This window comes from Polypterus senegalus, chromosome 2, assembly GCF_016835505.1.
Source record: "Polypterus senegalus isolate Bchr_013 chromosome 2, ASM1683550v1, whole genome shotgun sequence".
Classification (NCBI taxonomy): domain Eukaryota; kingdom Metazoa; phylum Chordata; class Cladistia; order Polypteriformes; family Polypteridae; genus Polypterus; species Polypterus senegalus.
In genome coordinates, this window is record NC_053155.1 from 53,141,086 (window position 1) to 53,156,971 (window position 15,886).

At 41.4% G+C, this 15,886-nt stretch overlaps 1 protein-coding gene across 1 annotated transcript; it reads left to right on the forward strand.

The window, feature by feature from the left end:
- Nucleotides 1–466: 466 nt before the first annotated feature.
- Nucleotides 467–11,744, forward strand: LOC120524370 (uncharacterized protein K02A2.6-like). Its single transcript, XM_039746230.1, has 3 exons — nt 467–635; nt 5,638–5,645; nt 10,521–11,744. The coding sequence occupies exons 1-3, from the start codon at nt 467–469 to the stop codon at nt 11,742–11,744; spliced, it is 1,401 nt and encodes a 466-aa protein (XP_039602164.1).
- Nucleotides 11,745–15,886: the final 4,142 nt, after the last annotated feature.

A 15,886-nucleotide genomic window follows, 5' to 3' on the forward strand; every position in this document is an offset into this window, starting at 1 on the left:
CTCAAGATAACTTTAACTAAACTTCTCCCTGATCTTAAAAAGCTCTATGCTAAGTATCAAGCTCTTGTTGAACAACTGAAGCTATGGAGGAAGCCTTATTAATAGCTGATGAATATCTGAACACCAGTGTACAATGGCAGCTCTAACTGAAAAATAGAGACAACCTCGTGAATCAGCTTGAAAGAAAAATGTAGCAGTTATGACTTCTCCATATAATTGTAGTGGGCACACAGAAGCCTTTAAAAAAATTGCTCTAAGCATTAGAGGGTACGCTAGCACCTGAGAATGAAATCAAACTCCAATGCAGATGTCATGTGACCTGCTGGTTGACAAAGCTTGGCCCGGGGAACTTACCCAAACCTTTGTAGACACGTATTATATGGACCAGAGGCAACCTTCACTCTACTTCATATTGCAACCAGGCTGAGAGATCAAGTATTAAGATTCATGAGGACAACATAGACAAATGGAGAAAGCCCAAGACCCCACTGATAAAGAAAAACCCAGAGCATCCACTGTCTTACTTGGAGCATACCAGGACACTACTACTAAGACTTGGACCAACACTTCAATGGAGGAGCCTTCAAAGAAAAAGCAATACCGGTCTAAAACTATCTGGCCATATTGTGAAAGTGGTGAACATTTCTTCATACAACAGATCACTGACAAGCATCTTACGCACTGGTTCAGAACCAAGAAACGGTGCTGCAGGTGTGAACGTTCCCATTGAGCAGCTTAGTGTAATCTCAAAAAATCTTACAGTATATGTACAGGGAAACCTCTTAAGGTTTTGCATGAAGCCAACAGTCTCCTCACGCAACCTGTCTGCTAAGTTTAAATGCTTCATGGTGACAGACCCAGCGATGTCACTCAGGTGTTACTTAGAGTAGTGATAATGAGGACAAAGAGCTATATAAATATGCAGCATTAGATGATGACATAGAACATACTCTTCTACTCCCAGCAGCTGCCAAAAAGCTTGGCTTGATGGGAGAATCTGAGAAGACGGTGTTACTGACATTTACACAGGATGTTGAGACAGTGAATGGGTCATTGTTTCATGCATGCTTATTCTTCCTTCACAAATACAAAAGAAATGCAACATGGCCAAGGCTGATTGCATTCCATTTCTAACCACTGATCACACTAAAGGAAAAATATCATCACCTTAAAGCAGGGATCTCAAACTCCAGTCCTGGAGGGCCACAGTGGCTGCAGGTTTTAATTCTCCCCCTTAATTAGTGACCTTCTTTTGAATTAATTTTAATTGACTTGCTTTTTAAGATTTGTTCCCCGGAATGTCTTCATCGTTCCTCTGAATTGCTGCATTTCTTTCCTTAAACCAGGGGTGTCCAACTCCAGTCCTCATGGGCCGCAGTGGTTGCGGGTTTTCATTCTAACCGTCTTTGTAATAATGAGCCGTTTTTGCTGCTGATGAACTTGTTTTGCCTTAACTGGCGTGACTCAGGCCACTTGGCTGTTTCTTTTTTCTTAATGAGCAGCCAAACAACGGCTTTAATTAACAGCAAGAATTGGCTTCTCATTAAGAAACTGCTGGGAGTGAAATTAACAGGAATTTGATGTTCCAGTTTAGCTGGTCATCTGTTGGCTTGTTTCACATCCCATTTCCGTTTGCCTGCCATTTAATGAAGAAACAAATCAATTCAGAGGACTGAATCCTTAAAAACAGGGCTATTAAGATGACAGAAAAAGAAGTTAATTAGTAGTTGAAACTGCTTGCTGATTAGGAAAAGGGTTAGAATGAAAACTTACAGTAACTGCGGCCTACCAGGACCTGAGTTGGACACCCCTGCCTTAAACAGAAATGAAATGAGAAGTGAGTGAGCCAACAGATAACCAGCTAAGTCTACTCGTCAATTTCAAACCAATTTCACTCCAACCCGTTGCGTAATTATGCGCCAAGTCTTGTTGCTAATTAAACCGTTCTTTAATTCCATGGCTTGTTGCTGCTCTCAATGTGCAATAGCATACATTTTAAAAATTGTTGATTCTTTTCTTTACTTTTCTATTCGCACTGTTAAAATGTTTTAGGGACCTGAGCAAATCAACATTCCTGAGACCTCCATCCTTTTTATTTTCAGATATTTGCTGGTCATGTTTTGGTTCATTTTGTATCACATTATTGTTTGGCAGCTAATTAACAAAAATGAAACAATTATTGGGTCTGAAGTTTCAAGAGCAAGTCAATTAAAATTAATTCAAAAGATGTGAATTAGCTGCAAAAACCGGTCACTAATTAAGAAAAGGGTTAGAATGAAAACCTTACGCCACTGCGGCCCTCCAGGACTGGAGTTTGAGATCCCTGCTTTAAGGTGATGATATTTCTCCTGTAGTGTGATCAGTGGGTGGGAATGCAATGCAATCAGCCTTTGCCATGTTGCATTTCTTTTGTGTTTGTGAAGGAATAATAAGCATACATGAAACAATGATCCATTCACTGTCTCAACATCCTGTGTAACTGTCAGTAACACCGTCTTCTCAGATTCTCCCATCAAGCCAAGCTTTTCGGCAGCTGCTGAGAGCAGAAGAGTATGTTCTATGTCATCATCTAATGCTGCATATTTATGTAGCTCTTTGTCACCATTATCACTACTCTAAGTAACACCTGAGTGACATTGCTGGAGTTTGAGATGCCTGTCTTAAAGGCTTGAATCTTCCCTCCTTCAAAAATGCTCACCCCCTTTTACTCATTGGAGCAGACCATCCCCAACTGATCACTCCACTTGTGCTTGTGTGCCTTGGCCCACCCTTAAGGGGCAACAGGAGTTCAGACAGAATTAGGACGGATGGTGCTAGAACCTAACAGGGGACTTCAAAATGAGATGTCGTCCAAGCAGTGCTTGTTTGTTGTCATCCTTTCAGTCCTGAGATGTTGAAATGCTTCAAAATTTGGAAAGGCTTTAGGAGCTAGACTCCTTGCACTAAAATAACTGGATCAATAACTCGGTCCAAAAATGATAAAGAGGCTATACTTCTTCTCCAAAGTCAAACTATCCATGTAGAAATGGTTGGAATTTGTCAATTTGTGGCCCTTCTGTTACAGAGAAGTGACATGCCATGTCTGAACTTTTCATTTGAGGTAGTGACTCGGAGAAATGATTATCCAAGAATCCACAGGTTGCCGCCATCAGAGAAACTGGAATAAGCTCCTATATCACCAAAACACCAAAGGAGGCAGTGGATAATCAAGAATCACAGTACATACCTGACCATCTTGTTTATCGTATTGCTAAGAATTGGCTAGTCTTCTACTGCTCATTCCAGTTTGGAGGTTTAGCTATAAATACTTGTACCCTGACCCCCACCTCGGACCCATCACTACTAGGAGTGCTAATCCACTTTCAAGAACATGTGTTGCTCCCAGCAGAGAATTCAAAGCTGTTGTATGTTCCACCAGGTATGCCTTTTAGCAGAAGATGAGAATCCCTAAACTCATCGATTAAGTTAGCAAAATTTTAAATGAAAGACAAATCCAAACATCTATGAGATTTAAAAAGCGGAGACAAAAGTTTCACACCTTATATAAGCAGGCATCTCATTCCACAGCTCTGGGGGCCTACAGCGAAAAGTTTCACCTCCAGCTCTTATTTTGTTAGTCCTTGGTATGTTTGCCAGCATCTTGAGATCTTGGTGTGCCCTTTGGTCTGGTTGTAATGAGAAGTTCAGACAAGTGAGGATCGTCTTAGCCATTTAAAGCTAACCATCTGCATGGTAACATGCCGGTGTAATGTATTCTAAAGTCATTGGTGAATCAATGACAATGAGAATCATTTGCTTTGTTTTAACCTAAATGAACTGGAAATGCCATCCAGCAAAATTATGCCACTTTGTAATTGAAAAAAGATAAAGACTACAAACGTGCACTCATTTGAATGAATCTCAACATCACAAAGAAATGGCACATTGTTTTTTAAAATCATAAAAGTGTGTAAGGTTTGAACAAGGCAAGTGGGTAACTGCAGTATATCCTTGAAATTGTTTCTGTGAAATGTTCTGTTACTTTAAAGCAATTAAATCCATTTAAGATATTTCTATATAAAGTATACAAAATGTGGCATCCAAGAAATGCAAGTTAGTTGACCAACAAAAGAATGCGTAAAGCCTGGAAACATACTAATTTACAGAAAAGCCAGCTTAACTTAACAACATACCCCAAGGATCATTTTTGTGGCAGAGTCCGTAATATATGTAATAAAATAAAACCGATCTGACAAGTGCGAAAGCGCTCCGATAGTAACAGCTGCTCAGCTATAGCTCGCCAGAAACGCTCTAAAGCTCAACAAGATTTTTCTCTCGTATCGGAGCCAACACGACAATAAAACTGCCAACCTTTCTGCAGCGTTTAAAAACAGTTATTATCTGATCATAAATAAGAAGCACTCGGCTGCACATAGCAATCAGCAAACCTGGGATTGTCCGTGTGTGTGTGCGCGTGAACTGGTGGCACGCGACAACTATCGCGTACAGACCACTGCTCTTGCTCCTGCCTGAAATTCCGGTCAATTGAGCCCACCTCAGCAGCACGGGAAGAAGAGAACGACCCTTCGCAGTTAGTCGGACTTGCACTAATAACGATGTTTTTAAGTAGGCCTATTATTTGGCTGCCGTCTTTGTCCATGGCGATTGACAGGGCTGGTATATGGAGGGATTGGGTGGTTGAGCCTATCCCAACTAGAACAGGACGCAAAGCAGGAACAAACCCTGGACAGAACAGGACAGACACGCGGAGAACACTTAAACTCCGCGCATGGAGGACCATGGATGAGAACCCGGGTCTCTTTCCTGCGATGCAGCAGTGCTACCCACAAGAAAGTGACTTGTTCATGGTCACACTGAGCTAGAAGCGGGATATGAACCCACGCCTTCTCGATTTGAAGTCCAAAGCCTTGACCTAATGAATGCAGACTGTAGCAAATTTTGGGATGGACGATATGGGCAGCGTCCAGGGGTGGCATCATACCTGGACATCAGCACTAAAAAAATACAGAATGGTGATTGCAGCTTGAGCCGGTCAATCCATTAGGGGAGCTGTTTATGAAAGTTAAGCGGTGTGCGCTCTTTAAGTTTAGATTTTGTTCGTCTGTTAGTATCTTTTTAGGTAGCCTATAATATATTAAATAGTTCTTATTTTTTCGTGTATTATGATCCTTTTGTTTGCTTGATATACCAAATTCATATGGAAAACAAACTTTCACAGAATGAAACGGTTCTTTGTCGAGCAAGGAACCACACAACCCAGTAAAATATCATTCGATAGCAATTATTTTAAGACTAACTTCGTATATTACCTCAATGCAACCACGGGCATATAAAGAAGGAATGCGTAATAATGTAGTCGTTTGAGACGCAGGATATGCGCGCACTTTGTTAAATTATTCAGGCCCGCCCCGCCGAAAGAATGGGAAGTTTGTGAAGACGAGCAGGTGTGCAGGTCGGGTTTCTCCTTAACCATGCAGCCTGCAAAACGGTGGTGTCAAGTGAAGGAGCCGAGATAGGAAAGGACATCGCAGCGGGGTGAAGCTCTCCGGGTCCAGCCGTGTAAGTACTCATCGCAGCGGGGTGAAGCTCTCAGGGTCCAGCCGTGTAAGTACTCTAAAACTATCCCCTTGTACTTAGGCTCGCCGGTAAGTTAAGGTACAGAATTATAAGAACATGTTTTTTCTTCAATGCGCGGCTGAGCGAAGCGAGTGAAACAACCCAATGTAGTAATGTCAATAGCAAGTGAAGTTAAAGAGGCGTTGAATTGCCGGATCCCTCATTAAAGCTTGATGGCTGAGGTCGCCAATTTGGAATCGTACTGTGGGATATCCTCCACTCTTAGATTTTGCTCTGGACTCGTAATATTACTATTGTATTATCGAATTGTATTGAGGATTACTTGTGTTCTGTTCTTTGTATTCTATTTTCTCCCCTTTTGTCACCCACTGCACGCCCAACCTACTGGGAAAGGGGCCCTCTCTTCGAATTGCCTATCCCAAAATTTCTTCCATTTTTTCAAGGGTTTTATTGGGGGCTGTCAAACAACAGGGCCTGTTAAAGCCCATTGCGTCACTCCTTGTGTAATTGTGAGCTATACAAAAAACGGTTTTATTTCCAAGAAAAAAAAATCGGTACCAAAACAGTTTCTAATAAAGTATCGCGCTATTGTTGCAGCTCAAGTTTTAAAAACGGCGGTTCTTCCAATGGTGACGGGAGTGTAGGCTGCAGGTTAAGGTGGTGGGGCTGTGAGCCCTTTCCTACAAAAAGAATCCATGAAATCGTAATGTCTGTGCTTCACTACGCTAGACCGCATTACAATGTAGCTAAATGAAAGCTCGAACTGTAGGGTGGCAATTCATTCTTTAGCTGTGACAAGCCGTGTGATGTTGATGGTGGATGTGTGGAAAGACGCACCCCGTCAAGAGGAGTGAACAGCGCCATATAATCTTCTCGCGGACTTCCAGTGTAATTCTGAGCGGATGAATCGCTTAACGTTCCAGCCACCCATCAGAATGTAGAAGAAGCATTTGCTTCTTCAGAGCTGTCTTAACCATCATAGGTCCCTGGACAAAGTAGTGCACTGGGGCCCCTGTTTTGATTGCAAAACAAAAACATACAAAAGCATCAGAAACATTGTGGGCCCCTATTCTCCTGCCGCAAACCCACCCACCCTCGGCGGTGCCCATACATTAAGAACGCCCTTGCCCCAGAAGGATATTTAATCTCCTCTGCAATTTTTTTTAAAACTATTGGAGTTAATTCAATTCTGTTGATTTTTTTTTCCAGCGTACAGAAGCGATGGGGCTGAAAACGCAGTTTATCTCTTTTTTTCCACTTGTTTAATGTGCAAGGTAATCAAAAAATCGGATACAATGTGTGAAAATGTTGGCTAAAGGGTACTACCAGCTGTTTGAAGACATGAGTTCTAATTGAGTGTTACTTTATGGATAGCTTGTCCAGTGTAAGTGGCTTTGACTCTCATCAGAGTAAACCTGTCCACACACTTTGTGCATTCGTGGGGTGGTGGGACAGACAGAAGTCACAGCTGGTGACTGGGAGCGCCACGCAGGTCATTTGATCTGTCCTTCGTGGCTCAGACAGCAGTTAGCTTCATCTGGGCACGCTAAGATTCGACATTGACAACCTGAACCAATCATGTAGGTTAGGTGGAAAGTGAGCTCAAAGTATACAAATCATAAGTGGGGTCACATAAGACTTTTTTCAAATCATCTGTGTGATTTTGATTCTTTGTAAATTATTTTCTTATGTAATGACGTTTGCTGACATGCTGCAGCTACAGCAGACAATACTCTCATTCCAATTATTTGACAGCTGGATGTAATACTCTACCCAAAAACAAAATTTCTTTGACTATGTTACTTGGCGCATCTGGTGGGGGCTGAGAAAAAAATGTAATATCAAGTTTTCATGCAGTACAGAGATAACAAAGCTTCTGATGTAATAGACGTCTAAGGTAACCAATGCTGGTTAACCGCAAACCATATTAAAAATGTACATTGAAATATATTGCATTACTTGTATCCCCTGATCTACAGTACATGTGAAGTCATCCAGTGGTAGGCCCACAATGTCCAAAGCACATGTATTTTTATTAAACATCATAATGATCCAGGGGTCCAAGAGAGAAGGAGGAATGAATTTAGCACTCTGCGTAAAGCTGCTGGTAGGTGCATTGGTTTCTTCATCAACCAGCCCAGCACACCCACCTTTGATCGTTTCTTCACACTACTCAGTTCTTTTGTGGCCCCATGTGCCTCCATCTGCTTCATCTCAGTTCCCGCGCTTACACACTGCTGGTCTCGCCACCCACCGCTAATCCTTTATCCTGTATCCCTCACTTGCCTGGCTCTGTAAGCCAACCCAACACCAGGGTCCACATCTGAGGCTCTTTGGTGGCAATGCACCCAGTTCAATGAACTTTAGCAGCAGCAGCAGCAGGGAGACCTGTAAGAAGTGTTCTTAAAATGCTATGTCTGCATACCCCTTCCACACTCAATGAGCTGCTTTTATGGACGACTTCTCAAGATATCCCAAACCCCTCTCACAGTTCATGGTGACCCGAGGAGCATGTCCCTCTCCGGTCTGGGCCCAGGGCACTGCACTGTTATTAAATATTCCATTTGTGGAATGTGCTGTCCTGAATGAAAATGAAATGCTCTCAGACGTGAATGAGCATTTGAATTCTAGACTTGCCTCCCATTGTTAGATTTATATTCATATCAACAACTGGAGCACCTCCTATATTATTTTAGCAGCAGTCTGTGAAACTGTACAGGTGAACTGACCTTTGGGGTGTTGAAGCATCTCAGATATGCACATAGATGAGGCATTGAATGTTAATGATAATGGGTTTCTCTCACTTTTCTTTAACCTTTAATCTTTAGTTGTATACATCTTTTGGTGTTGATATTATAAGAAGCGCAATGTTAGCCAATGAATAAACTGTTCCTGGGTTGGAGGTTGGTGGGGTCTTCAACTTCTGTGCTTGATGGTGTTTGAGTGCGTTGTTTTAGTTCATGAGAACATTTTCCAAAAGTGTTTATCTAATAACTTTATAGTAATATCACATACAAGTCTGATTGGGATGTTATGACCTTACTTCTATATGACTTTGAGTTATAAGATTTGAGTAATGTGACATTGTTTTCATGGATGCTTGTTATACTGTTTGCTGTTGTCCAGCCTTTCAATGTGAAACTAACAACTAACACGGCTCTCCTCCGCTAGTGTGAAGGCTTTCTGCTGTGCTCCTCTTGAAATGATAGGCTATTTGATCAGTTTGCAATCGTAACCCCGGTAACTTGTGCTTTCAGTTGACCAGATTGACTACGAAAGTGTCAGCGCACCATTAAACATTGCAAAATTCTCTTAGTATCTGATTTATTTACTCTCACTTTGTTTTCATATCTCCCCCCCAAAAACTCCAGTTAAGTCTTGACTTTCAGGATAAACGAGACTTGTATTTATTTATACAACTGTCCTTATGTAGTTCTTTGTGTTTAATTTACCATAATCCACACATCTGTCGTTTGCTCTTGTTTTATTCATTCAAACTAGCTGACACCCGCCGTGTAAGAACAGGAACGGAAAACATTGAGAAAGGAATTCAGAAATCAAGAGGAAAGAAATACTTGAAAGACGCAGTTGTGAATAGGTGTTTTGCTGGAGACGACAGATAATGAGTCAAAAGATCTAACCCTAGAAAAAGCCACGTACAACTGACTGCGGTTGAAGACTGGTTGTTGTAGATTAACACAAATCTTTGCAAACGTAATGCAAGGTGGGATGTTGGGGTCATGTTTGAAGTAAATGACAGTGGTAGCATGGAGAATCTCAGAAAGAGCTTGAATTTCAGCTTCATCACCATAAACTCCAGATGTTGCCATGTATTGATGTACTGATGACTTGTTGTGATAACTCGACTTGCATTGGAAAGAATGTCTCCAAATCTGTTTCAATGTCATGCAACGAAATATGTCGTAGTAAGAGTGCATTGCCTTCGTCAACCGTTTTGTGTCAAGAAATAACCCACTGATAGGAATAGGGAGTTGCTGGATCCCGGAATAGAGATGACGTTTTACAAAAAACCCGTCGACAGAGAAGATACTGTCGTTCATTTTATAACAAAGGCTTAAGAAACAACCATCGCAGTATAACGAAAATAGCAAGGAGCGAAACCAGTGCCAATAGTCGAGAGAGTACCTTCCTGTAGCAGGCTACGGAAAAGACTCCCAGGCGCACACATGGCCAAAGTGAAAGGTCACGTGGTCAGGCTAGATATAGGGCGGGGACGTGACACCAATGGGGTCATTAAAAACGAGAGGGGAACACGGTAGTCTGAAGGAGGAATAGGAATCGAGAAAAGCGTCGTGGGGGTGTATGGGAGGCTGCAGGCGGCGTGGGGAAGGGTTTGGAAGTGGAGGAATAGGAATCGAGAAATGCCGTTAGGGCTGGTTTTTGGTTTTGAAGAGGAAGCTGGATGAACCAGAAGAGGAAAAAAAAAAAAAATATATATAATATATATATGCGATTTCTGTTTTCACTTCTAGTGCACACATGAAAATAATGACACTCTACACACTCTCTGTGTTGTGTGGTTGCTCCATTGCTTGACAAAGAATCATTTCATTCTGTGTAGGGTTATTTACATATGAATTTTGGTTCTTATGTGCCCAAACCAGACCCCTTTAATATATTTCAGGATACGGACAGATCAAGAAAACCTGAAGTTGGCCTGTTTTATTGTAAGCAGCAAGACATTTTAAAATCGCGAACCCGCCGGTGTTTCACAAATCTGTTACCATCTGTCCATGGGTATTTAAGGAAGCGGTTATGGGTCTAAATTAATCCGGTTCATTTCAGAAACTTCATGTGGATGGCTTTTTTGCATCTGCATCACGCTCATTGTCTGCAGCTGAGAAGAATTATGCCCAAATTGATAAGGAGGCATTGAGTCTAGTGTGGGGTGTAAAAAGGTTCAACCAGTATCTTTTTGGTAGGGAATTCATCCTTGTCACAGACCATCAACCGCTAACCTCAATTTTCAGCCCACAGAAAGGAGTTTCTGCCACAGCTGCTGCCCGAATGCAGTATTAGAAGAGCTTCACAAGGGACATCTAGGTGTGGTGAAAATGAAGGCACTTGCCAGAAGTTTTGTGTGGTGGCCAGGCATTGATGAAGACATCGAGAAAATAGCGCAGCAATGTAGTGGCTGCCAGATGGTTCAGAATGAGCCAGAACGTGCACCACTTCACCCATGGGAATGGCCTACATTACCTTGGCAGCGGCTTCATATCGACTTTGCAGGACCATTCATGGCTACAACTTTCCTGGTGGTAGTCGACGCATGCTCTAAATGGCCAGAGGTTTTCACCATGAGCTCCACCACTACTTCTCACACTATTGAAGTACTAAGGGATTTATTTGCTAGAACTGGAGTTCCACAACAACTAGTGAGTGACAACGGACCCCAGTTCACAGCAACAGATTTCCAGGTATTCCTCCACAAAAATGGCATACGGCACATTACATCTGCCCCATGGCATCCAGCCACAAATGGCCAGGCAGAGAGGTTTGTGCAAAATTTGAAACGAGCCCTTCGAGCAATGACAAATGAGAAGCTGACCCTTCAGCAAAAATTGGCCAACTTCTTATTTGCATATCGGAATTCCATCCATGCTACAACTAACCAGACTCCAGCTATGTTGTTCTTTGGGCGTCCTCTTCGCTCTAGATTAGACCTGCTGCAACCAAATATTAAGCAGACTGTGCAAGACAGACAAATCAAACAAGGTCATAAAGCAACAGACAAGGTTACACGGAGCTTTGCCATTGGACAATCAGTTCTTGCCAGGAGCTACAGAGGAGATCAGAAATGGGTTCCTGCATTAGTCAAAGACCAAACTGGTCCTTTGTCATATAAGGTAGAGGCTACTCAAGGTGTCATATGGCGACGTCCTGTCGACCAGTTGAGAAAATCAGGGTTGGTTAGAGCTGAAGAGATACCCACACTGCCTGTTGACTCCCCTGCTGTTGCTCCTATCAACTATCCAGAGCACTTACCATCTCCTCAAGCAGCACAAGTACAGAGCCCATGTGTATTATCTCCATCCCCTTCTGCAGAGGCTAACACTGCTGTAACAATTCAAGAAAAATTACCCTGTGAAGAGAGACGTTACCCAATTCGCATACGCAAGCCTCCACAGAGGCTAATTGAAAATTAAATGTAAAGATAGAATTAAATGTTTTGATTTCTTCAGAAAAAAAGGGGAATAAGTTAATTACTTCTAATTTTTAGAGGGGAGGAATTGTTATATATCAGTATAAGTGTACATTTCAGTTCAGCTATTGATGTCTGATTGTGGGTTGACACCTGGTGATTTAATTGGTAATGCCTTGCACATTTTTGTTAGTTGTTGTTCAATAAAGACAAGAAAGAAAAAGGGCACACGCTGTCTGCTCGTCCGTTCTTATCAAAGGAAAAAAGGGCAACGATAGTGTACTGTATTATTAATACATGACAATTACTGCGTTTTTCAGGTTTGCCTTTTCCTGTGTTCCGTCATTTATCGCATCTTTTAAGAATCCGACAGTAATCCCTCGGAACTGGTCAGGGCAGCCAGTCGTGAATCCAACTGCTACAGCAAACCAGCGGACTGTAAATGGTACTTCATTCGTGCCCGAGGGTCAATCTGTCTAATTTGTTATTTAGTACCGCAACTGTGAAGTCTAAAGATTAGCAGTCTGTCCCGTTCAGCATGGCGTCGGTATATTTACATCTACCATCTAGACACATCTGAAAACGTTCAGGTGGCTGCTGAGGGCGTTTGCGAGTAAAATAGTCCTACGTGGGGGTGCGCATTGCTATAAGCTGATGTCCCGCCCAGGTAGTAGAACTGATCACAGTCACCCGAGTATCGGTTCAAATCCTGTCCCGAGAAGAACTGTCAGGGCGGTGTTCGCTTCACTTCCCGAAGAAATGCTTAATAAGTCAATTGTAAAGTCGAAAGCCAGGACGTCGGTGATTTGTAGGGTATCGAGGCCCATTGAAAGTTGTTTTTTATTTTTTCTATAACCTTGCGAACTGCGCTGCAGAGACCGAGTTAGAAAATGGACGAATGAAAAAGAGTACCCGAGACCGCTGTTATTTGTGAACGGTACATATGATACATCTCGTCGAGTCTGTACTCGTGCGGGCGAACACTTGACAAACCACACACTTCCAAGATTTTAAAATCTCTCCTGACCATAAACGGTTAACAGTTTAAGTTTAGAGGCGTTAATCCCCCGCATGATGCATGGGTGTCGGGACGGGCGGCGGGATGATGTCAGCCTGAGTCAATCGCAGCTCCTCTCGGACACCTAAAGCGCTGCCTGGGTCACTGTCTCGTGCGCCCAAAGCCACATCTTTCATCGCCTGAAATCGCTGTCACCTGGAGTCGTAAACACATCAGGCACTTAAGTAAAGTAGAGAGAGGAGGAGGAGGACAGGGCGAAGTCTTGAAAGTACAGATTGACGAGTGAGGGCAATAAAGGAAATGAAGGCGATTGGGGGTCTTGTTGGTTAGAATTTAATGGCAAATGGTTTTTAGAGCAGTCGCTGGATCATTTAATAATACAGCAAACGGGTCAAAACCCAGTGTGACAATCGAAGGCGATTTAAGAGCGCAGTACGAATGGTGAGCCGTTCAAGCACACACACCGGCACCGCCATGTGCTTCTCGTTAGTTAGGCATACCCTAACCACACTCGGCCAACCGTAATTGGGTGTATTTGCCCATTTCCTAATCCATGTGCTTCCCTGACTCGTATGACACGCGTATTTGGAGTCCTTTTTTTTTTTTTTTTTGTCGGATTTAATGTAATAGACGGTTGAGCAGAAACTGCACTGCTTGAAGGTAACTGATGTCCTGGGTACTAAATAATTGCCCATGGTATTCTAACTTAATTAACATATGATAAAACTGACCAGAATAGCAGTCATTTAGTGTTTGCTGTCTTTCACTATGAAAGACAATATATTGCAGAAAACTGGAGAGCAGACTCGCATCTAGAGGAAATATCTAATTTGAACTATCAAATATCCAGTACAGGGGTGGCACTGCTGCCTTGTTAATAAGGAGACCTGGGTTCACCTCCTGGATCCTCCCTGCATGGAGTTTGCAAGTTCTCCCTGGGGTGCACATGGGTTTCCTCCAGGAGCTCCAGTTTCTTTCCCAAATTCCAAAGCTATGAACACTCAAAAAAAAAAAAACAGTTCCTTAATGGCACTTTATGGTTCTTTACTGGGTTGTCTGGTTCTTCATAGAACCACTGCTTGACAAAGCACCATTTTATTCTGGAAAGGGTTCTTTGCATAAGAAGTTGGTTCTTCTATGTATGTGTGTGTATGTATGTATAATAATTTTTTTTTTTTCTCCAGCTTTTGGAGTTTTTTTTTGTTTTTTCTGTCCACCCTGGTCATCGGACCTTACTTATTCTATGTTAATTAATGTTGACTTATTTTTTATTGTGTCTTCTATTTTTCTATTCATTTTGTAAAGCACTTTGAGCTACATTTTTGTTGTATGAATATGTGCTATATAAATAAATTTTGATTGATTGATTGATTGATTGACCATATGTGCTTATCACTGGACTCGTCTCTAGAACATGACATTTTGATGTTGCATATAAGGATGCTACTCTTCTACTAAATACAGTATGTATGTGTTATAAGATTGTATGGATTTGTTTATTTATTTTCTTACCTAATCATTTTTGCTTTTTCTTTTCTAGTAACTTTCTTTTTGACATCTTGTAAAGCATTTTAACCTACATACTTTATATGAAAGTATGTGCCATAGAAATACATTTTGCTGTTTTATGGAAGGCCATCTGTTATTATCTAATCTATTTGAGGTTATAAATATATGGAGCCTGTTGCGGATCAAAATATAATAAAGAATCTTTCTTTCTGGAACCTTCTTGTGGATGTCTCATTTTGGAAACCAAAAATGTTTCCTCTGTGGCATAGCTCTGAACAACCATCCTGGCACCTTTTTATTTTTAAGAATGCAGTATTGGGGTGTTTGTGTTCATTCTGTGATAGACTGATGACCTGTCCAGGAATTTTTTCCTGCCTTGTGCCCAATGATTGCTAACCGAGTATCCTGTGACCCGGATTTGGATACGCAAGTTAGGAAGATGGACAGATATCCAGCATATGCTGTATGACAGAGGTCTTTAATGTATGTGACATATCAGTGTGACATTTGCCATCAAAGCGCAATATTAGCCATTTACTCTTACCGTTTTTGTGCCAAAATTTAACATGTACTGTTTTGCACAGCAGTGAAGCACATAAAAATGTTAAAAAGAGCTCCTTTTTCAAATTTGTCACTGTGTAAATGTAGAAAAAATTACACACAAGAAGGATGCACCTTTTTTTTTTTAATGCACCCCTTACACTCTTAAAAATAAAGGTTGAAAAAGAGAGCTTCACTGGGTGGTGTCATTGATCATAGAACCATTTTTTTCTATGAAGGGCTTTTGCATGTGGAATTTTTACTTTTGGCTTTGTAAAGGTTCCTGACATGTGGAAAATTAAATCTTTAATGTTGAGTGGGATAACAGGCAGTATGTAACAAGAAAATATGAAGTTAGTCTGTGTGATGGCAACAAATGTCCTTTTAAATCGGCTTTTATCTATTCATGTTCTAAATAAATAAAGGATCTTTCTGGAGCGTTCATGTGGATGGTTCCCTTATGGCTTTGCTCTGAGGCTCGATGGCACCCTTATATTTAAGAGGTGTATGATATACAGTTTAGATTTTATTTACTAATTAGAATTACAGGCATATTAAAACCAGCTAATGATTATCAGTGTGCCAAATTAGGATTTATTTAATGGATTTAGCTATGTTGCAGCATTTTCATTTAACTTAATTGCCTGTAATCTCAGTTTTTGTTGTTCTTCTTGCATAGCGCTCTTCAATGGCAGCAGACACATGGTGTTTACATGTATTTACAAGTTAAATATGCTAAGTGGCCAAACGGAATATTTAGTTGTTAAGCAGACAATAAGCAATATTTCAATCTCAATGAAAGTCAACGACGGCTTACATAGCACCTTTTCAGATGTAAACACTGTACCCAAAGGTCTTACATTTATGCTGCAGAAGAAGTCTGAGGAGAACCCTCAGGATCTCCAAGAATCCGTTTTGACCATCAAAGCCACAAATTTTGTAAACCATCAGCGGTTCTTTGATTCCACCGGCCAAGCAGTTGCAGATATTAATAAGGTGGAATTTCCCAAGTCGGTTACGCCTTTGTATTTAACTAAAATGAGTTTGATCTTGTTTAACTGTATTACAACACCGTTTAT